At 48.6% G+C, this 22,969-nt stretch overlaps 1 protein-coding gene across 2 annotated transcripts; it reads left to right on the top strand.

The window, feature by feature from the left end:
- Positions 1 to 5,866: 5,866 nt before the first annotated feature.
- On the top strand, positions 5,867 to 22,483 carry PPP1R3F (protein phosphatase 1 regulatory subunit 3F). Of its 2 annotated transcripts, none has more exons than XM_080652474.1 (4): positions 5,867 to 6,891; positions 17,149 to 17,204; positions 17,425 to 17,507; positions 20,095 to 22,483. In XM_080652474.1, the coding sequence occupies exons 1-4, from the start codon at positions 5,891 to 5,893 to the stop codon at positions 21,382 to 21,384; spliced, it is 2,430 nt and encodes an 809-aa protein (XP_080508600.1). In that variant the 5' UTR covers positions 5,867 to 5,890; the 3' UTR covers positions 21,385 to 22,483. The 2 variants fall into 2 exon arrangements, with proteins under 2 accessions (XP_080508600.1, XP_080508601.1); XM_080652475.1 differs by having other exon boundaries at positions 5,873 to 6,891; positions 17,428 to 17,507; positions 20,095 to 22,460.
- The last annotated feature ends 486 nt before the right edge of the window (positions 22,484 to 22,969 follow it).

Here is a 22,969-nt window from a genome sequence, read left to right as displayed (position 1 = left end):
TTTATTATGATCATTATTGTAAAAAATACCTTACCTGACCAGGACCACAGTAGCCACATGCGTTTGGACTATATGGAGGACTCCTGACCCTCCAGTGCTTACCTCATTGCCATCTCTTCCACTGGACTCGTATCTGGTGGGGAAGGGCGGGGACACTCACCTTGGTGAAGTGGACTGACAGAAAAAGATCAGCCTGGCTTGTGGGAAACTGTCATATATCAAAAACAACTTTGCTTTTATACCGAGAAGAAAACCCACAGTGTGGAAGCCACCTCTCTCTTCTAATAATCCAATTTTTTTTCGATGACTGTGTGCACTTATTATCACCGGGTGGGGGGGAGGCTCTCATAGTTCTATAGTCCTCTCTCTCTCTCTCTCTCTCTCTCTCTCTCTCTCTCTCTCTCTGTTTCTCCTCTTCTTGATTATGAGACTTAAACGGAAATTTTGAAATTTTGGTTTTTCTCTTTGCCCTTTACAAGTCATCTGAAAATATGATTTCTTCCCCTCACCACAGAGGTGAGAGGTATCAATGAGATAACAGGACTCACGAGAAACCACAGTTTTTTTTTTTTTTTAAACAAAAGTGTGTAGAGTTAGGAAAAACAACAAAGGAAAAGAACTCAAATAAATCACAGGGCGCCCTGGGCGTTCACAGACGCTACTCTGTGAGTGAGAGGCTATTTGAGGGTCTCTGGGAAAAGAAACAGAGGCACTAAACCAGGGGTGGGCAAACTTTTTGACTCGAGGGCCATAATGGGTTCTTAAACTGGACCGGAGGGCCGGAACAAAAGCATGGATGGAGTGTTTGTGTGAACTAATATAAATTCAAAGTAAAGGAGCGGAGGGGAGAGCAAGAGAACCGGATAGAACAGCCGGATCCGGCCCGTGGGCCGTAGTTTGCCCACGGCTGCACTAAACCCTTATGTGTGGATGGGAAACACCAGGGAAAGAAATGGAATAGGGCTAGGTTTCCAGGGGCTTTGCCCTGCTTCAGGCCTCAGTTCCCCTTAGGTGGCATTGCTATGGTCATCACTGTTCTTACTGCCCAGGGAGGGGGAGCTCTGGACATCCTTGAAACCCATCTTCCCACAGAAAGTGAGAGAAATTACTAGAAGGAGAAAAAAATCAGGGAGTCCTCCCCACGCCCCACAATTCCCAGAATGGAAGAATCTGAGAATCACTGGCTCCCAGAATCCACTGAGCATCACTGAGTGAGGACAAGGAGAAAAGTCTCATTTCATCATGGCCTGAGAGCTCTGACCTGGAGGCCACCTTGTGGGGAAGTTCCTGACCAGGACCCCAGTATTAATGCATCCATCCTCACGAAGCCCAGCCGGCTCGTAGTCAGGGATACCATGGCCTGATGCTTCTGCCTCAGCCTTTACGACTTTCTATTTAGAAAAATCCCCATTTAACAAGGCTTTAGGGTTCCAAATATCTGCCAACATCCCCCTAGCTGACATTTATCTCAAATTCTCCATGTGCCAGACATAGTGCTGAACATTTCTCACAAATGGTCACATTCACGCCCTAGCCTGTTTGGCTCAGTGGATAGAGCGCTGGCCCTTGGACGGAAGGGTCCTGGGTTCGATTCTGGTCAAGGGCACGTACCTCGGTTGCAGGCTCGATCCCCAGCCCTGGTCGGGGCGCATGGGGGAGACAACCAATTGATGTGTCTCTCTCACATTGATGTTTCTCTCTCTCTCTCTGTCTCTCCTCCTCCATTCCACTCTCTCTAAAAATCAATGCAAAAATATCCTCTGGTGAGAGTTAACAACAACAACAACAACAAAATGGTCCCATTCAATCCTCACCAAGCCCGTTGAGGTCCATCTTGACATCATGGCCATTACACAGGTGGACAAAATGGAGACGCGAAGTAGTCAAGAAACTTGTCCCAGATCACAGAGCTGGCAAGGGGGAGCCATGCCTTTTGGTGCTAGACTTTGAAACCCCCAAGTTGCCTTGAGACCAACAGTCTCAGGTTTTAAATACTAGGATGCAATGACAGGGAGGTTCTCAGGTTCTTCTGGGGGGGCTTGAAGGTTGTGCGGTGTTAAGGTTGTCCAAGAATTGGTGGCTGCATTTCCTCGCCTCAGCAAGCACCTCCTCCAATCAATACTCAGCAGGGGAGACCAGCATCCAGGGGCTTCTCCTGACAGGCCATGGTTGAGACTCCCAGTCCCCGGCTCCCCAGCGCCCTGCATGGCCCAGGATTGTGTCATCCAATGTTCACTCCAAACTATCCGCAAGAATGGTTTCAGGCCTGGGGAAGAGAAATTGGAAACAGCTTTTTATTCACATGGTACAAACCTTGTGCCCAAGACCCACCCCTTTACCCCTTTACCCCTTTGCCTCTTTTCCTCCCCTCTCAAAAAGAGGAGAGCCTCTTTCCTCACCTTTCTGGAAAAGCCCACAGGGGGCCTGATGGCCTGGCTTTGTGAAGATAAGAAAAAAAAAAAAAGGTGAATAAAAAAAAAAAAAAGACCTAAAAAACCCAGCCAACAACGACAATTGAAAAAAACACACAAAACCCAACCCTCCCTACCATTAGGTCAAAACAAAACTTTCACTGGCTGAAGCTGCTGAGTTGGTGGGACATGTCTGGGACCCAAATATGGCCTGTGTGCCAGGCATCCAGGGGATGCACCCAGGTGGGGTAAGGTTCACAGGTTGAGACCTGTAGGAACCTTGTGTACAGCAGGGGCTTAACAATTGTGGCATGTGGCTGGGAGCAAGGGGGGGAGGGGAGGATTAGTGTACTTGTCAAGAAGGAGTCCTGGGAAGCTGACTTTAGGGATCTCCCCAATGTTAATGACCCCTTGCTCCCCATGGACTTGGGCCTGAACATTTCTTACACTTGCTGAGTAACTATTAACCAGGCCAGTTCTAGAAGCTGAGGTCTCATCCCCTGTCCCAGGTCTTGCCCTTCCGGAGAGAAGGGGCTGTTTTTTCTCTTTCAGGGTTAGAGGTATGGGCTGAACCTTCCTTATGCCTTCCCAGACCATCTCTCCCTTACTGTCAGAGGAGTGGCCAGAGAAAGAGGAGGAAAACTGAGAGTGGTGGCCCAAAGATTCCCAGGAGGCTACTTGAGTGGGGCTCAGAGTGTGTGTGTGTGGGAGGGGGAGGTTGCTGCTGCTGAGAGCCAGGACCTTTGCAGAGTGAGAACTGGGGGTCAGGTAGGCAGAGAGGGACAGAGTCCATCACCTCTTCTCTGTACTGGACTACATCTTCTCCAGTGAAGGCTTCTGGGGGACAGTGGGCAGAATTAAACAAAGAGGTGGGGCCGGCTGGCATGGCTCAGTGGTTGAACGTCGACCTATGAACCAGGAGGTCATGGTTTAATTCCCTGTCAGGGCACATGCCCGGGTTGTGGGCTCCATCCTCAGTAGGGGGTGTGCAGGAGGCAGCTGATCAATGATTCTCTCTCACCATTGATGTTTCTATCTCTTTCCCTTCCTTGCTGAAATCAATAAAAATATATAAAAACAAAAACAAAAACCCCCACAAAAAAACAAAGAGATCAGTGAAAATCCCCAGAGAAGGGGGCCTTTGACACAGACTTGAAGGGAAGTGAGGGAGGGAGCTATGTAGACATCTGAGTAATTCCAGAGGAAACAGCCAGTGCAAAGGCTCTGAGGTGGGAGTGTGTCTGATTTGCTCAAGGTCTGCTAAGGAGGTTGTAAGGTTATAATAGTGTGAGAGAGAGGGAGAGGGGTTGGAGGTGAGGTCAGAGAAGCGACAAGAGGGTTGGTTAGTCAATGCAGGACCTTGTAGGAGGAGGCCACAGGAGAATTGTGAGCAGATGAGAGATGTGGACTGTCTTGAGATTTAACAGGATCCCTCTGATTGTTGAGTGTAGAACTGACTATATGAATAAGGGTATAAGGAGGGGGGCCATTGAGAGAGAGGCTACTGCAATAGTTCAGGGGACTGGTGATGGTGTTGGCAGTGGAGGGGGTGAGAAAAGGGTGGATTTGGGAAATATTGTAAAAAGAGAGCTGATAGGATCTGTTAAACTTTAACTGTTAAAGTTAAAGGATGAGAGTCTGAGGTCTAGACTTGGACACAGACAATGCCCTAACTGGGAAGATAGGAAAGAGTCCCTGGACTACTCACCAGCTTGGACTTTTAGGTGCTACAAAAATAAAGTTCTATCTTATTTAAGTTTCCATTATTTCAGGATTTTTCTGTTACTTGCAGCTGAACATATTCCTTTCTGACCCATGACCCCTGGACATTGAGACATGATGGGGAGAGGAGGTAGCTGCTGGGGGGACCACCTTCCTCATAGGTATGCTTTGAGTCAAAACCTTGCACACAGTAGATGTTCAGTAAATCCTCCTAGGATGGAGGAGAAATGTATGAATGGACATGCTCAGACAAGAGCTACAATTTGGTTTCCATAGGTGAGACCTCAAAGGGAGAGTGAAAGGAGTTGACTAGATGGAGGAAGCAGAAAGAGCAGCTCTCTTGGGAGAGGGAACAGTAGAAGAGATGGAGGCAGATAGAAAGGAGGTGAGGCCACGGTGGGATGTGGAGGGCTGAGCAGGGCAAGAAGAACAGGGCTTGGATTTGTGATTATGTTAGCCAGTGTCTGCCAACATGCCTAATCAACTCTTGGAGGCATAGTCAAGCTTAGTGTTTTGCTGAGCTGGTTAGAAAAAGCTAACCTTCCAAAAAAGTTAAATTTTTCATTTGGCCATTCATTCAGTTATGGTGCCACGTCCTGGAGAATGCTGAGGATGACAATCAGAGGCATCCGTGCCTAGTCGCACTCGAGCAAAGGCTTGGAGGTGGGCAGAGGAGATCCAGTAACTGCGACAGGAGAGTTCATTTTGCTTTCTTAGATTTCGCACCAGGGTGCAGTCTAGGTCTTGAGGGGCTTTTGGGGATTCACAACTCAGGGGCAATGGGGAGTCACGGAGGGTTAGGGAACAGGTAAATCCGTTCACAACAGGCATTTTATGGTTCTGTTACTTGACCACCCCATATCCCAGACTGCCTACGCACTGTCCGCTCCTCCTGCTTCCTTATTGGCTCTTTATTCCCTCCTACACACCACCTATAACGTCCCGTAGGCTCAGCTCTTTCCTATCTCGCTTCTATGTCCCTTTGCACTACCCTTTGAGGGCTCCACTTAGCTCTGGCTCCCCCATTGGCTAGCTGCCATCTCTCTTCCTTGCTCCCGCCTTCATCCCCATCCCCATTGGCTCTGTCCCTCCAGTCCCGCCTCCGAGGCACTCACACACCGCCTCTCGGGCTCCTTCTGGCCTCCGTAAGGACTAGTTCCGCCCTGGCCCCGCCCCTTGAAGGCTTCATGCAGGCTCACAGACTCCCCGTTGGCTCGCTGCAGCCATTATCGTCACCCCTCCGCTACGACACCCGGCGCGTGGCTCCCATTGGCTGTTCACTGTCTCTAGCTTCCAGCCACCTACCTACGCAACCCTGGGATCTCCTACTTCCCAGGCCTCTCTGTTCGCTGCCCGCAGCCCCCATCGCCCGTAGCCATTCCATTTACCCCGCCACCCAAATGCCAATCCCGCTCATGCTTCCCCATTAGCTGTCCTGCTTCCCTCTTCATCCCAGACCCTACACCACCCCCATTCAGGTCTCCCCATTGATTCACCGATCGCCCTGCCTCTTCCACCGCCCACTCTCGGACGTCCCCATTGGCTGCGTGCATCTCCTGCGCTCGATTCACTGTCTATGTCACCCGTGCGTGGCTCCCCATTGGCTGCCTGGTACACCTGTCTGCGTCTCACGCCTACGGCCTCCGTGAGCTGTACCCCCACCCCGCCCCCCGCGCGGCCCTTCCCATTGGCTGCCCGCCCCTTCAGGCCCGGCCCCCGCCGGTCCCGCCGCCGGTGCCGTCGGTGCCGCCGCCGATATGGCGCGCACGGCCCCTGTGGAGCCCCCGCTGCGGCCTCCTGCGCCCCCCTCGCCGGCCGCGGGTGAGCCCCGCACCTCTGTCGAGGCAGCGGTGGCCCCGCGGAGGGTGCTGTTTGCCGACGAGGCCCTGGGGCTGCCGCTGGCGCAGCTGCGCTGCTACCGGCCGTGGGGCGGGCCCGGGGCGGGCAAGATGGCGGAGGTGGCCGGGCAAGATGGCGACGGCGGCGGGGCTGACGAGGACGACGATGGCGAGGATGGGGATGAAGGGGAGGAGGAAGAGGAGGCTTGCCCGGAGCCCTCACCACTGTGCCCCGTCCCCGCTGGCGGGGGGTTTTACGTGGTGCCCACATTTTCGCTGCCGCCTGCACAGGGCCGTCTGGAGCGCTTGGGGCGCGTCATGGTGGAGCTGGAGGCGCTGCTGCCGCCTCCCGGAGCGGTCCCCGGGGGTTCCGGGGTGTGGGTGCCTGGGGGGCGCCCGCCGGTGCTGCGCGGGTTGGTGCGCGTGCTGAACCGCTCCTTCGAGAAGGCGGTGCACGTGCGGGCCTCACACGACGGCTGGGCTTCCTTCTGCGACCACCCAGCGCGCTACGTCCCGCGCAGCCCGCCCGTGGCAGGAACGGGAGGACCAGGAACCGGAGACCCCATCCTGGATCCAGGCCTTGGCCTGGTGTCCGGCCAGGTGTACGCCTCCTCGCCCGACGATGGTGGCCGCACTGACCGCTTTGCCTTCCAGCTGCCCTTTGCTGAGGGCGCGGGCGATGGGGCGCGCCTGGACTTCGTGGTGCGCTATGAGACCCCCGAGGGCATTTTCTGGGCCAACAACCACGGCCGCAACTACACAGTTCTGCTCCGGATCTCACCCGCTCCCTCACCCACTGATGCTGAAGGGCTGCCCCAGCAGCAGCAGCTGCCGCAGCTGGAGCCACAGCCCGAGTCCCAGGGTACCGTGGAGGCTGAGGCCAGGCAGCTGAAGAGCTGCATGAAGCCGGTGAGGCGCAGGTAATGTCTGCCAGCGCCGCCACCGCCAACGCAGGGCTGTGTCTAGGATGGAGGACAAGCATCCTGATCCAGGAACCCCTCAGGCCTGCTCTCCAGGACAGGGAGGAGGGCTCATTCAGTCAGTTAGTCAAAGAGTAATGGAGGCCAAACATGTGCTAGGGCTCTGCATTACTGGGGTTTTATTCATTCATTGATTGAATTCTACTCTAAAGCCCTGAACAAGACAGACATCTTTCCTGCCCTCAAGGATCATACAGGCTCCTATGGGAGACAGTTGGAAAAAAACAACAAATGAGCAGATAAGACGTAGGGAGCTGTTGAGGGGAAAGTGAAATTGAGTAAGGGGAGAAAGTTTGGGAGGGAATACCTGGTTTAGCCAGGGTGTTCAGGGAAGGCCTTTGAGGAGTTGAGTCCTGGATGATGTTAGTAGAATTATGTGCAGATATGGAGGAAGAGAGTTTGTAGAAAAGGAAACAGGGAGGACTTGAATGAGGAGGTGCCATTGAAACTGAGTCCTGGATGATCAAGAGGGGCAGTTATGCCCACATAGGGGAGCAAGGGTGTTCTAGGCAGAGAGAACAGCAAGTGCAAAAGTCCTCAGGTGGGAATGAGCTTGGTGTGAATGATAGGCAGTGGTAGAGTGGAGAGAACTGCAGTGACATGGTAGTGTGGGGGGTGGGGGTGGGGTGGGGAAGCTGATCCCTATGTGACAGAGCAGGAACCCAGAGTTCCAGAGCCAGAAATTGGTTAAGGAAGTGATGGCGCCTGGCTTTTCCATTTTGGCCATGACTAACCTTGAAGCCTGGGCACTCTCTTTACTGTTATGCTCTAATAGTCTGAGGTCTGCAGAGGTGAGTGGCCAACCCCATGCTCTCACAGGGAAGCATTGGCTCTGGCAGAGGCAGAATCAGATGGGCCTGTACCTGAAGCTCTTGTCCTGTGTTTTTTGCCATAACATCTGTGACTATCCAGGTCCTGGGAGAAAGAACCAGTTAACCCCAGGAGGCCCCGAGACAAGATTCTCCTAGGGTTTTTCTGTCAGCTTAGTTTTTCAAGGGTAGCAGATGGGCCCGATTCTTTTTGGGCTCACCTAAGTCTAGTATGGGATAGGTAGATTCTCTATGCATGGGAAATACATTTCCCTGGTCGTGAGAGGACTGGAAATGGGAATGGGAAAGTGCTTTTTGGACCTTGTATATGTTGGATCAGAAGCCTCTGGCTGCAGCAAGATGTTTGTGAGCCTGGCAGGGCCTTAGGCTGTGAGTGATTCAGAATGGCCTAACTCAGTTGGTGGGCAGATGTGCCTTGGGTACTTGAGCCAGCAGGCAGGCACCCACTTACTGACCTGTGAGCCCCATAGTAACCTGAGGCTTAGTCTAAGGGGGCAGGCAACATGGCTTTCGTTATAGTGTTAAGAGCATGGATTCTGGCATCAGTGCCTGGGTTCAAATCCCAGATCTGCCATCTATATTGGCCTTGTAACCTTGGCCAACTGCATTATGCCTCAGTACCCTCATCTGTTAAACAGATAATACCTACTTCACAGGAGACAAGGAAAAGCACTCGGAACCTAGCCTGGCTCATAGCAGTGCCATATAGGTGTTAGCCAGTGTTAGTACTTAGGGAATCACCCATACAGTTCTTTGGATTCTCCTCCCAAACTCTGCTCTGCCTGTCACCAGCTGTGTGACCTTGCCTCAGTTTTCTCATCTGCTTAAGGGGAATGACAGTCACTTTGTGTGGTTGGATTGGACGCAGCAAACATGGGCAAGGTAACTGAAGCATGGTGGTAGCTGCAAAAGATAACAGTGGCTGGCATGTTCTGATATCTGTGCTAAGAGCTTCGAGTCCGTTCTCTCCTGAGTCCTGCTGTGCATGCATGCTGTGTGCTAGAAGTGCTATGATTATCCCCATTTAATAGAGGGGGGAAAGAGGTAGCTCAGGGAGTAAGCTTGCTTGCTCAAGGTTGCTCAGTGAGCGACATGCGACCAAGGAGGAGATGCTAGGGGAAATTTTATTATTGTTTAAAAGAATAGTTTATTGATTTTTAGAGTGAGAGAAAGGGGGAAGAGAGAAACATTGATGTAACATTGATTGGCTGCCTCCTGCGTGTTCCTTCCCCACCCCCCCGCCCCCCCCGGGGATTGAGACTGCAACTCAGGCATGTGCCCAGACCAGGAATCAAACGAACAACCTTTTGGTGCATGGACGATGCTCAACCAATTGAGCAAGCCACACTGGCCAGGGCATAGGAGCAGTTTTTTTGTGTTTTTTTTTTTAAATAGCTCCTTCTTGAAGGCCTGATAAGATTCAGGACACATTCTGAATTTTGCTCCAGTATGTTATTTATGCTTTGCTCTTCCTTTTTTTTTTTTTTTCTTTATTGAGTGATAGCTACATAAAGTGGACTGATCTTAAGTATAGGGCTCAATGGATTTTTACATATCCATGCCCTTATGTAGCCATCATCCAGATCCAAGCTATTGAGCTATTTGTGTCCCAGAATCACCTTTTCCTAAGACGTCATTCCAGCCGGCTGTCGTGGGAGCTGGTCTGTAAGACGCAACAGTTTGGATAAATGGAGTTTGCTCATTTTAGAGTGTGAAAGAAGGGAACAGAGACATCAGAAGCTTGCAGGGCCAATGTGGGTGGAGAAGGTGTTTTTCTTTTAAAATACATGGGTGGTTTTAAGGAGAAATTGAAGCAGCCCGTTCAGACAATTGTTTTGATATCTAGCCCCAGGTCTGTGGTTCCTAACATGACTTGTAATATTATTTTAAGTGGGCAGATGGCTTTTTGATAGCTTCTTTATCTTTTGATCTTAGCTCTTGCAAAGGGGAGGTTGGTGCTCATTGCAAGATCAGCGATAAGATTTTCTTTTTAGGTTGGTGGTTTTCTTGAGTACATTTCAACTTATTATTGTTTTAAAACCTGTGTGCTGCCGGTGACTTGGAGCGCTGTTGAAGAACAGCTGCCCCCTGAGACCCAGCCCTCTTGGAAATGATGGAGGATCTCAGGAGGTAGCCTTAACCTGCTGGGTCCCTGTTGTATAGGTCTTTCCATTCAGGCAGTGTTGGCTGCAGGCCCACTGTGCACTGGGTGCAGCCACATCTGGTGCAAGCATGGGAGAAGTTGATGGTAGCCAAAGGTATACCACTTTAGAAGCTGAAAAGGCTGCATTCCCTGAGTTGCTAGATCAGGCTTTTGATAAACCATAGGCTTAGAGATGATCCATCAGCAAGCATTTATTGAAGGCCTACTATGCGCTGGGCACAGTGCTAGTTTCAAACAGGGAAAAAGACACAGACTGGCACCGAGATGTCAGAGGGCTGGTGGTGGAACTGGGTGGAAAGGGACAGGTACAGAGGGCTTGTCATTTGAAACCTGGCACAGGTCTATGCACTTGGCTATTTGCATGCAATGTCATCTAATCCTTTCAACGTTCCTGGTGAGATAGACTGTTTTATCCCTTTTTCCCAGATGAGCAAACTGAGGTTCCCAGAGTCCAATGTCCCAGGGCTGGTGTGGAGAGGAGCCCTCCTGGTCCACCTTGATTTAACACCCTCAGGAGCTCTCCTATTCCTCTTAAAAACAAAGACCCAAGAAAGCCTAAGCGTGGCCTTCAGGCGTCCCCTGCCCTCTCCCCCAGCCTGGCCTCCGTGGCTACTAGTCTCACCTCATACCGTCCTCTGCCGTCTGAGCTATCACCATGATTTTCCCAAGGTGCCTTGCCCCTTCCTGCCTCAGGGCCTCTGCCCATCCTGTTTCCATCACCAGGAATGTTGGTCCTGTGCCCCTTGCAGTCTCCTCGTTTTGATACTTCAGTTCTAAGAGTGCTTCCTCTGGAAAGCCTGTTCATTCCAACTTCTTCAGGCCCTGGTTTTCCCATAGCACCCATCAGCCAAGCAGGCAAGCCCTGTTAGGGAATGTTGTATAGTAGAGCAGATGAGCATCATCACAAATTCAGGATCATTTCCCACCCTGCCTGGCAGTGCTATTTTTCGGATCCATTTTTGTCTCCTCCCTGATGTGATTCTTTCAAATTCTTTACCTTGAGACTTTACTTCCTGCTTCAAAAAACCAAATAGAAGCCATAAGACTGGAACTCGCCATGCCTGCACTCGGACTTCTCTCTTTTGTGTTAACGGGGGAGGAGGGGGCCCTATCTTCCCTCAGGCCAGTTCTTGCACTCCTGCTCTGGGTTCCGTTTTCTTCCCTTTGCTCCAGAACCTGACATAATCAGTTTCTCTTTCTCTCCCAGCAGCTTTTCACTGCTCTCCTCACCTGGTCCTCTATCAGCTGTTACACATGCCAGTATCTCTACTGTCTTAATCTGTCCTTTGATCCCACCTCTGTCCACACTGCTGCTGGCCAGTACCTAAATCATGCTCTCCTTCTATTGCCGACCCCCCTCTAAAGAGTTGCTTGCCCTTGTTTTTCCACGTTCTTTGCCCCCCTGCATCTATCAGATTCTGTAGTTGGGTTTTTGGTTTTCTTGAAGTGGTTGAGCACTCCTACTTAAAACACTTTCTTCCCTTGCCTTGGATGCTTTTCCTCTTAACTCCCTGGCGCTTCTCTTTGTCCTTGCCCTTTCTTTTAGCCTCATATATTCAAACTTGGTGTTCTCCACTTACCTGATGTCCCAAAGATGCCGCAAACTCCCCTTGTTCGAGATTGAATCCATTACTTCCCGCACAGTGCTCTGAGCAGTTTCTCACTCTTCTCCCCTCCCTTGCTTGTTTTCCTTCTAAACATCCTAAGCTCTCCCTGACCTGTAGTCTGGGCCAGGGTCCCCTTGTTCTAGCACATTCTTTCCTTTTCTGAAGGAAATGACCTCAGTTTGTGGTTAGACCTTCATTCGGGGATTATTGGATGACCCTCTGCCCTGCTAGACTGTAAGCTCCATGAGGGGTAGGGACATGGTCTGCTTTTATTTACTTCTGTATTCCTGCAGGGCCTGCCATGGTGCCTGGCACTTAACAGGTGCTCAATAAATGTTTGTTGAAAGAATGAGTGTGAGTATTTTTTTTTATGTCTTCACAGTAAATTGTAAGCTTCCTAGTCGGGTTTGCTCACCATCGTGTCTCCAGGATCTGTCACTGGGAGGGTGCGTAGTAGGGCCTCAATTAATTTTCAGGAGCACCTGTAGCTGAAAGGATGGGAGCCCAATCTGCTTACTGAGTTGGCAGCCTTAGGGGAAACCAGATCAGTCATAGTTGAAACAAGATGGGCCAGGGGTCATCTTAGTTGTTGGGAGGGTGAGAACTTAGTGTGAAAGTGGTCCTCTTTTCATCCACAGAAAACTGGTAGGAAGTCATAGCGAAGGCCACATGCTACGAAAGTGGCAGAATGGGGCAGTCCTGCTCTAGTGGCCCAGTTTTTAACTGCTGTATCAGGTGAGGTGACATGTTTTACCAGCTGGGAAATGGTGGGCAAGTTACTTTCCTTTTCAAAGCCTCAGTTTCCCTTAGTGGGAAAGTGGAGAGGATTACTATTAAGCACTTTATAGACAATTTCCTCATCGTTCTTCAATCCAGCTCTCTGAGGTAGGTATTACTATTATTCCCTCTTCACAGATGAAGAAACTGAGGCATAGAGAGGTTCAGTAACACAGCTGGTTGGTGGCAGACTGGGTTCATTCAAAATGACATGTCATGACCCTTTGTTGAGTTGTGAAATCAATTTACTGGATTCCAACAAACACTTGAAAAATAGTATAGGAAATAATCAGTGCATCACAACATACTAAAGGTAAGTTGTTTCTCAGTTATATGTATGTATATATATTTACATATGCATACGGTGTGCTGGACTATGATGTACAATGTGTTTCTTTGGGTCACGGCCAGATGAATGAAGTTACTGCTGTAAAAGAAGCTCATAGCACAAAAAACTGCGGTCCTCTCTCCACCCCACCGGATTGTCCCCAAGTCCCAGGTTGACACTGACACAGACTAGCTGGGAAAGAGAGCAGTGCCCCACATAACTTGGTGGCTTTCGCAGCCGTGTTCAAACCCTGTGCTTTCCAGAAAGCAGATGGCTCAGGGTGACAGATTCCAAGTATAACAGGGCAGGTTTCTAAATTCTGAAGCCACCTGTGCCCCACCTCCCCCGCACCTCCTCCCTGATAGTCAGCCTTATCTTCAGGTTGAGCTGGGGTCTGCTGAGTTTCCCTTTTGGGTTTCAGTGCGTGACCCACTTTGGGCTGACCAAGTTCTTTGAAAACATGAGCGTTGGGGGCGCTCACGAAGGACTTGGGCGGTGGTGATGCCAGTGATGTGACTGCTCTGAAAGTCTGCTTTGCTCTTTCCCATGGTGGCTGTCAGCCCTCGCTCGCTCGCTCGCTCACTCTGCCTGGAGATTCACTTTTTTGTTCTGTCTTGGCTGGCCTAGGCTGGGGCTGACAGCATCTCTTTCTGAAATCTCACCCCCTGGTTTCTCTGGATGCCATCTGAGGTCAGCAGCCATTGAATTTCCTGATGGCGGGAAGAATTTTCACACCCAGGAGACTGGCGTGCAGGCCCCTTCTAGGCTATACTGCCTTGACTAGTTCTCGAGAGCAACCAAAGGATGCATGTCCAAGATGTCCCTAGGCCTGTGTGTTCCAGCCCACTATTGCCGGTTGCCCTTGAGGAGACCACCAAGGGGCATTTGTGGGGCTGGTGCCAAAAGAGTGGGTTTCCTTCTCAAAAATTAGTAAGCACACTGGAAGTACAGTTCTGTTCTTATTCTCTTCCCTCTCCATTTTTCTAGGAACCCTCTTCTCTGTTACTGATTAGTGAGGCTCTGTTACTTCATTTCTCTCACCAGCCGCCTTTTGATTAAAGTCATAGCTGCCCTCAAATGTTTACTGTGAAAGACAGTTCTGGATATTTTGATTTCCCTTTTTCTTTTTAAGTTCACAGTTTCAAACACTTAAAAATGGAGCCCTCTTTGGATGTTATCAGTGTGGTGTGTAGTTAGTGAATGCAGAGACACAGTTCCTTGAGCCTCAGTTTCCATGTTTGTAAAAAGGGAAGGGTGTTGCCTTGAGGGACAGATGTGAAGGTTTTCAAATGACTTGGCGTATTAGTGAAAAGGGCCTGAGGTGGAGGAGGTGAACAATAGATGTGTCTTTTGCTTTCATCTCTGATTTTGGAGGTAGGGACTGACCTGTGTACTTTTGCTGACTTCATGGATCCTGGGGCTGGCTGAATTGTTTGACCTGAATTCTGCATGTTGCCCCTCTTCTCACCCTCCTCAGTTATGGAAGAGATGCTCTAGGGGCTGAAGGATTTCTTTTGTATTTGCTTTTTTCTCTCCTTTCTTCAACTGAACTGTGGATTTATTTTCCTGTTGGTTGTCTGTGTCCTGAATTCCCCTTTGCTCTTCCCCCCCCCCCCCCCCGCCCTGCTTCTCTCACATGCATCTAAGGACTCTGGAGTGCTTTTACAAACCTGGTTTTGTGTATGTTAGCTCTGGGCCAGATGACACGGGACAACTTGCCTAGTTCCTGTCCCTTCCTGTCTGTCTGTGGGTCTTCTTGAAGAAGCTTGCTTTAGAAGATCCTAGGAAGATGACATTTTCTTTAACGAAGGACTGACTACACCAGCAAAAGAAGTTATCAGAAGTCGTGTCAGGCCACAAATCCAAAGACCTGGATTTTAGAGCCACTGACAGGACTAGTGCAGGACCAAGCCCATTTGCTCCCAAGCCCCCTTTCTTGTTCGTGATGGGCAGGAGTTGATGGCTGGGCTTTTGGCGTTACCCACTCCAGGCCCTGTAATACAGTGGAACCTCAGTTCTCAAACTTAATTCATTCCAGAAAGCTGTTCAAAAACGGAATCATTTTTTTCCATTAGAAATAATGTAAATTGAATTAATCCATTCCAGACCCCCAAATGATTACCTGTTTTAACGTTATATACAGTACATGTTTAATGTACTGCCTGTTCTATAAACACTTTATTTATTTTAAAAAATATATATTTTATTGATATTTTACAGAGAGGAAGGGAGAGGGATAGAGAGTTAGAAACATCGATGAGAGAGAAACATCGATCAGCTGCCTCCTGCACACCTCCTACTGGGGATGTGCCCGCAACCAAGGTACATGCCCTTGACCGGAATCGAACCTGAGACCTTTTAGTCCGCAGGCCGACACTCTGTCCACTGAGCCAAACCGGTTAGGGCCTATAAACACTTTAAAAACAAAAAGGACATAAAATGTAAATGAAAATTTAACAAAAAGGAAATGAAAAAAACAGTAAAAAATGAAAATTTAATAATGATAAGCAGCAACAAACGCCCCCCCCCCAAAAAAAAAACCCACAAAAATATTCACAGCACAATTTCCTGAGATGTTAATAACGTGAGGTTTAGCGGTAAACTGACTCATACTTATGCATTCTCTCCTTCATTTGTCGCCTGAGAGATGCATGGCTGATCATACAGGTATCAGCATGAAAGGGTTGTGGGGTTGAGAAGCAAATTGCTTGAGATGAGAGACATTTGAGAACCGAGGTTTGACTGTATTCTCATCCAAAGACCTCTGGCGGGACACATGAGCCCTAGTTCCTGGAGAAAGACACACATTCCTTCCGGAGCTTCCAGACTAGATCCATATATATGGTTCAAGTTTCCCCCTAGGGTGCTAATAAAAAGATTTTTTGCAGCCGCTTCTGTGTCTGGTGGTTTCCTAGCCACATGTCCCATGAAGGCAGGGAAGCTGGGAATGAATAGGTGGGTAAAAGGCAGGTTTTTACAAAAAGACTGAAGGAGGAGGTAGGGATTTTGTCTATTGTTGCCGTCTCCCTTGATCTACTCCTGGAAAGGATTGGAGATGGGGTTGGGGTAAGACCCTGGTCTACCTCACCCAAGTAGCAACCGTTTGCTGGTTGAGAGGTTTTGATCCTCACTGCTGACCTTGAGCCATGTACTCAGCTTCCATTTCATCATCTGTAAGATGATGATAATACTGCCTATTTCGAAGGATTAAAAGTACCTATCTCATGGGTTGCTGTGAGGGTTTAATTTATAGTATATGTGCCTAACACCATAGTAACTACTGTATTTGGGTCAGCTAGTGATATTCTGTTTCTGTAAAGGTAATTGATTACGTGTTTTTAAAAAATTGCAATCATTTTCAGAAATGTCAACATCATCAAATTACCTCTAGGAAGCGAAAGGTCTGAGCAATTGCCTCAGCTCCTGTCAGATTTCTGTACATGTTTTAGCTAATGCTTCCCTCACTGCCTTAATCTGTAAGCACTTGATACTCATATGAGAACAGTGATTTCCCCATGAGCCCTGTGACCTCACACCTGGCAGGGACTGGCTGAAATACAGCTGGCTTATGCCACTCAGACCTTGGGGTCCGATTTGCCTGGTGAAGGAAGATCAAGACCAACAAACATCTACGGTTGATTTAGCCCCCGTTCTGTACCAGGCCTGGCATCTGGCTTGATGTCCTCATTTCTCTTGACTGCCCTGTGCTTGGTGTGCACATCCTGGATACCCTGTGCTGTATTTTAAGGTGAGGGGGTGAGGCTCAGGGAGGTTAGGTGCCTTGCTAGGCTGTTATGGCAATGGGAGGAGGGTTGGCCGTGGGACCCAGGCCTCTACGACCCCAGGTTACTTCCTTTTTTGCTGACCTCTTTCCTGGTCACCAGTCACTTTCTCTCTTTTGCTGCTTCCGGTGCCCCTTAGTCCTCACCTGCTCTTTCTTGGAAAAGATGGGTTTCTGCATAGCTAGGAAGATATCCTAAAGAAATGATCCAAGTTGCTCATAAAGCTATAGGCAACCTTTTCTGCTGAAGCCTGCTTTGTGAGTGTAAAATGGAAGAAGCTGCTCAGTAGGACGGGAATGGGTACATGCCTTATGGCAAGCCCATATGACGAGAGTAGTAAGCAGCTATTTCAAATGTTTACAGAAGTATTGAATGGTGCTTCTTACTGTTAAATGGACAAAGCCAGTGCAAAATTATATCTGCAAAATCTAAACACTTTCATAGAATGGAATTAAATTTTCCAAAATGGTAATGGTGGTTGCCTCTGGCTAATGTGGCACTTTTTATTGCGTTATGCTTCCCTATATTTTGTAAATTTTTGCATTGAGTGTGTAGGGCTTTTATAATCAGGGGCTGGAAGGAGGCAGCAGAAGAGAGAACAGCAGCTGTCAGGTGAGGGTGGCCACCACAGAGGCTCAGAAGTGGCTGGTGGATGGCAGAGCTGGCTTCTCAAGGCTCAGATCCATGTGTTCTCTCCTCTGCCCCACAGGCCTAACGAGGAAGAGCTGAGGATGAAGAGCTCGGATGATAATACCCCTGCTGTGGGTAAGCAATTAGCAGGTGGTAGGAGTTTTAGCTTATATTTGTCATTTTTTTTCTTCCTGCCCCTTTCCTTTCTATACAAATTAAGAGGCACCTCTACCTTAGACTGTCACAGAAAACTTCAGAGGCAAAACTGCCTATTAGCTAGGACAGATTTTCTTAACCAAACCAGGCCTGCTTATAAGCCTGCCTCACCCCAATGCTGCCATTCTCTTCTCTCCAGCAGATCATCTTGATGTCCAGGAGTCAGTGGGTCCCCTGGTGGCTCCCACTCCTCTCCGTCCATGGCCACAGATGACACATCAGGTAAGCAGGCCCTGGAAGCCTCTGGGAAGACAGCCCAATGGGAGGCTGGGTGGTGGAGCTGACTTGCTCTGGGTCCACCCTAGGTTGGAGGGAGATCCCCCAAATCATAACCTGATGGTGGAGGGGTAGAATGCAGTTTTTCACCTCGGCTTATCTTAATGTCAGTCAGTAACTTAGCAAATGTTTATTGAATGCTTGGTCTGTGCAAAGCACTGTTAGGGAATATGGTAGTGACCAGCAATGATGTCTTCCTGGGGCTTACTTACATTTTAGTGGTGTGAAACATAACAGAATAATAGATAAATATATAGTGTTTTGGATGATGAGATAGGGTGTGTGCTAAGGGGAAAAAAAGGGATAAGGAGAGAGGGAGAAAAGGAGGAAGGAAGGGAGGGGGAGAGAGACAACGGGGCGGGGTGGGGACAAGTTTGCAACTTTAGATTTTAGAGTGGCTAGGGAAGTGAGATTTGAGCAAAGATGTGAAGAAGGTGAGAGTGAGCCACGTGGATAACTAGGGGAAGGACATCTCAGGCAAGTGCAAAGTCCTAGAGCAGGGCCATGACTAATGTGTGTGAGGAACAGTGAATGAGGAGGAGCAGGGGGAGGTGAGGTTGGAGAGCTGACAGGGACAGATTGTATAGGGCCTCATGGGCCATGGAGAAGACTCTGACTTCTACTCTGAGTGACAAGGGAGCCACGGGAGGGTCACCAACTGAGAAGGGCCAAGACCTGACCTAGGATTTAACAGGCTCCCTCTGGCTGCTGTGAGGGAAATAGACAGCAGGGTGGAGAAAGGAGATGTATGTTAATGTGTGTGTTAACTTTTTACTATATTTTTTTTCAAGTATAAGTAGAGACTAGTATAATGAACCCACATTTACCCATTACCCAGCTTCAACAAACTTCAACACATGTCCATTCCTACCTTTTTACACCCCACCCCTTCCCTCCCCTCCTATTCTCTGTGGAATTATTTTGGAAAAAAATCTAGACATTATCCCATCCATAAATACTTCAGTTTGTATCTCATAAAATTAATAACTCTTAAAAATACACAGTGCCATCATCACACTTCAGAAAATTAACAATTCCTTAGTGTCATTGGATATTTGGTTAATGTTCAAATTTCCTTAGCTCATAAGTTGTTAGGATCCAAAAAAGTCAACACATTGCATTTGGTTGATGGATCCTTTTAGATTTTTAAATCTCCCTCAATTTTGTTGCAATTTGTTCAAGAAACCTTGTTTGGCCTGTAGAATTTCTCACATTATGGATTTGGCTGATTGCATCCATGTGGAAATACAGTTCTTACTCAATTTTTAGGTAGATGCTCAACCACTGAGCGACACCGGTTGGGCTTTTACTCAATTGTTACTAATTTATTAATTCTATGTAATTATTTGGATCTATTAAATTTAAGCAATTTATTAAACTATTACTTTTAAAAATATATTTTTTTATTGATTTCAGAGAGGAAGGGAGAGGGAGAGAGAGATAGAAACATCAATGATAAGAGAGAATCATTGATTAGGTGCCTCCTGCACAACCCCCACCGGGGATTAAGCCTACAACCCCGGGCATGTGCCCTTGACTGGAATCGAACCCAGGACCCTTCAGTGCACAGGCCGACACTCTATCCACTGAGCCAAATTGGCTAGGGCTAAACTACTACTTTTGTTAAATTAATTTATTAAATACAAATATATTATTATTAAAGTAATTTAAATAGAATTGATTCTGTTTAATTCTCTTATTTCCCCTTTGTTTATTGGCCGGAATTTTTTTCTAAGGAAAAACTTTCTCACATCAACTGTCTGGCTACCTTGACAGTGTATAAACTTGAAGGTATATAGTTTGTATTAAAAAATCTGTATAAATACTTGATTTTTCCCTTCTTATTTACCAATTTTCAGAAGAAATCAACTTCTTCAAAGGTGACCAAATAAAGGATTTTTGGTTTTGGTATATCATTATTAACTCATGAATTTTAAACATATTTGATGAGTTTCAATCCATTGCCCTTATTTTTTTTGATGTTTACATTGAACTGCCGCTGGCTAGTGGAAGCTTATTTAGATTGCTGCCACAGTCCTTTTGACACATATCCATCATTCTTTGAGCACTTCTTCACATTATGGGACTTTACCTGCCCCAAACCTGAAAATAGCCATTTATTTAAGGAGCCCTAATTCCTTTTAGTGGAGAATGCTGTTCAGATCTGGGGACTAGGTATGCCCATTGCTACTAGATTGGTCATTGTTTCTAGGCCTTGTCAAAAGACAGAGCTAGGAAATATATTTTTAAAGAAAAATTACATAAATTCATGTGAATGTTCTGGATATGTTTTGGAGGCCAAGCAGCAGTATTCACTTCAGCTATATGATGTGGAGGAAGCCTCCTTTACTTCATCTGATTTTGTTATTTTAATATAGATGACATAGTCTGGAATTTAGAGAATTATAGAAGGCCCTTTAAGGAGTTTTTATCTAGAAGTACTTATGGGTCTGGGTGTGGGCTATTACCAGTTTTCACTGCTTGTTCCATCTCCTCCTCTACTTCATTTCCTTCCATTTCTCTCCCACCCCAGGTTTCTGAAGTTACAGTGACTGGCAGACTCACAGAGGAAGGTGACATCACCAGCAACAGTGCACTTGTGGCTTTCACAGAGGTCCACCAGACACCAGCCATCAGGATCCCCCCTTCCTCCTTTCTCTGTGGCCTGGGTGGCTCCCCCAGGGACCAGGCCTCAGGGCCTGATGCAAGTGATGGGGCAGCTGGGCCTCTCCTGGAACCTAGTCAGCAACAGGCTGCGTGGGAAGTATCCAGCGAGAACGGAGGGGGCCGAAAGGAGCCCATGGTAGGGGCTATTATGGACGAGCCCCCCAGGGGTTTGGAGGCCATGAGTGGGTTGGAGGAGCTGCTCAGCGAGGACTCCATTGACCAGGAGCTGGAGCAGCTCTACCTGTCCCACCTGAGCCGCCTTCGGGCTGCTGTGGCTGCAGGTGGGGCGGGAAATGGCGGGGAGGGCTCCACAGATGGGGGGGTGTCTCCTAGCCATCCCCTGGGCATATTCACGGACCGCGACCTGATCTTGAAGTGGCCTGGCCCTGAGCGGGCCCTGAACAGTGCCCTGGCGGAAGAGATCACACTGCACTATGCCCGGCTGGGGCGTGGTGTGGAGCTTATCAAGGACACTGAGGACCCTGATGAGGAGGGGGAGGGCGAAGAGGGGCTCTCCACGATACCCTCCAGTCCAGAAGGGGGCACCCCCAAGGAATCGCCTCCAGAAATCCTCTCTGGGGCCCATTCTGTGGTAGCCACTATGGGAGATGTGTGGCTCCCATGGGCAGGGGGCTTGGCATGTGACAGTCCTGTGGTTCTGGGTCCAGAGGGGCAGTTCAATGGGGCACCAGAGAAGGGGGTGCGCAAGGACACCACTGACTCTTTGCACATGAATAGGGTGATATCTGGGGTGCCTGGGTTCCCAGGAGGGACAGAAGCCCGGATGGAGTCCACTGAATGGGCAGACAGCTTGGTTTCTGTATCTGGCAAGGAGCCAGCTGTTTCAGACCCGCAGGGTCAAAATCTCACCCTCCTTGGCATTTCAGGGGCTGAAATCTGTCCTTCCAGCCTGGCCAGGTGCCATGTGAGTTTCCAGGATGAAGAGGGTTCAGGCCTAAGCCTTGAGTCCCCAAAGAGGTCTCCCACCTTAGCAGCCCCTGCAGAATGTGTGTGTGTTTTGTCTCCCCAGCTCTGGGGGCCCTTGACCCAGACTCTGGGGGTCCTGGCTGGCCTGGTAGTGGTCCCTGTGGCTCTGAACAGTGGTATGTCCCTCCTGGTGCTTGCGCTGTGCCTCTCTCTGGCCTGGTTCTCGTAGGAGCTGCTTGTGGGACCAGCAATAACAGGTGTCCCCCTCTCTGGGGTCTGGGGAGGGGCAGCCCCTACACCATCCCCAGAGGGTTCAGATGGGATGTGTGGCCTGTACAGTGAGTGGATCCTTTACTTCTGAGAATGCTTGACTGCAGAGAGGCCTCCCGTCCCTGAGCTCTCCAGTCAGCACAGGGCTCCTGTGGTGATACCAGTGGAGAGGAACAGGGGACGGGTGGATAGAGGAAATGAGAACTTGCAGAATGGCAGTGGGCATGTCCTCCTTTCCCCCTCCCACCCCCCTGAGCCTGTATTTATTTTTGTATAATTCTCTGGATGAGGGAGAGTGGTCGTGAGCTGGTCTTGGGGCACAATTACCCAGAGATATATTTATTAACAGCCAACCTGTGCAACCTGCTGGAGCTTTATTTTTAATTTAATTTATATAGAGTACCTATTATTATATGCCACAATAGAGCTCTATGAGAAATGATGTGTCTTGCTGTGCAGTGTTCTCCTGTTCGGGAATGAGCGTGCAGGGTGATCACATGGGAGTGTCATAGTGGGGAGTGGCATGTGGAATGTGAGGCGTGGTCATGCCTGCTGCCGCTGCTTCTGCTTCAACATGCCGTTGAGGATCTGTGTTGTCTCACCTTATTGTCCTAATACATGTGGTCTGGTGGTCTTTGGGGGACAGGTCCTTTGGTCATTTCCACATTCTGTCAGGGAGGGAGGAAGCGTGGCAGCCACATGAGGGTTTGATGTCACACATGTGGTTGTAGTAGTGGATGTGGTCAGCTGTGGATGTGGGGATATTGGTTGTGAATCAGCCACAAGATTTTGAAGTTACTTAAAAAAAAACAGCCTTTGGCACCAGCAGGGAGACCCTATGGTCCCCAAGATTGGGAAGGCCTCAGAAAGGACAAAGGAGTTAATATACTGTGAAAAATTCATACCAGAGTTGCTGTCCACAGACATTGTATTTCTAACTCAAAACAGTAAACGCAAAAGCTTTGAAACAATGGCTAGATATATTTACAACATGCAATTTAAAAACTCTGCAGAGCAAAATAAAACACCATATATTTATTTACTTTCCTTCACAGCCAAACTTTATACTAGCTTTTTTTTAGTTATTCTCATCTGGGGCTCCAGGGCTTTTCTGAAACTGCCCCAATCAGACTTTTTGCCCAAGTACTTCAGCAAAAGTGCTGTTCACTGGTTGTTATATCAATGGTCCAGCTTCAGACCTCATCTTACTTGACCTGGCAGCATTTGACACAGTTGATCATCTCAACCTTGAAATCCTTTCTTCATTTGGTTTCCAGGACACCACACTCGCCAACTTTTCCTCTTTGCTCACCAGCCATTCTTCTAGAACAGTTCTTGGCACATAGTAGATGCTCAATGAAACAAATGAACAAGCTAATGCATGTGGGGAAATATAGACAGATCGCTAGAGAACTTATTTGGTCATTCATTGGTTATAAGCGCAGTTCAGTTCCATAAGTGTTGACTGGCCACCTCTGCTCTGCACTGAAGACAGATGAAGGAGCTCACAGTATACAGGGAAGACAGGCACAGAGAAAGAATTT

This window comes from Plecotus auritus (genome assembly GCF_963455305.1).
Source record: "Plecotus auritus genome assembly, chromosome: X".
Classification (NCBI taxonomy): Eukaryota; Metazoa; Chordata; class Mammalia; order Chiroptera; family Vespertilionidae; genus Plecotus; species Plecotus auritus.
Note: the sequence above shows the minus strand (reverse complement) of the source record. Positions and strands in the feature narration are given on the sequence as shown.

Bases quoted from the DNA above. Each gene is read 5' to 3' on its own strand.
- PPP1R3F (XM_080652474.1), top strand. From the start codon at position 5,891: ATGGCGCGCACGGCCCCTGTGGAGCCCCCGCTGCGGCCTCCTGCGCCC. The intron at 6,892-17,148 runs GTAATGTCTGCC...TCTGCCCCACAG, and splicing joins ATGAAGCCGGTGAGGCGCAG to GCCTAACGAGGAAGAGCTGA. The intron at 17,508-20,094 runs GTAAGCAGGCCC...CTCCCACCCCAG, and splicing joins GGCCACAGATGACACATCAG to GTTTCTGAAGTTACAGTGAC.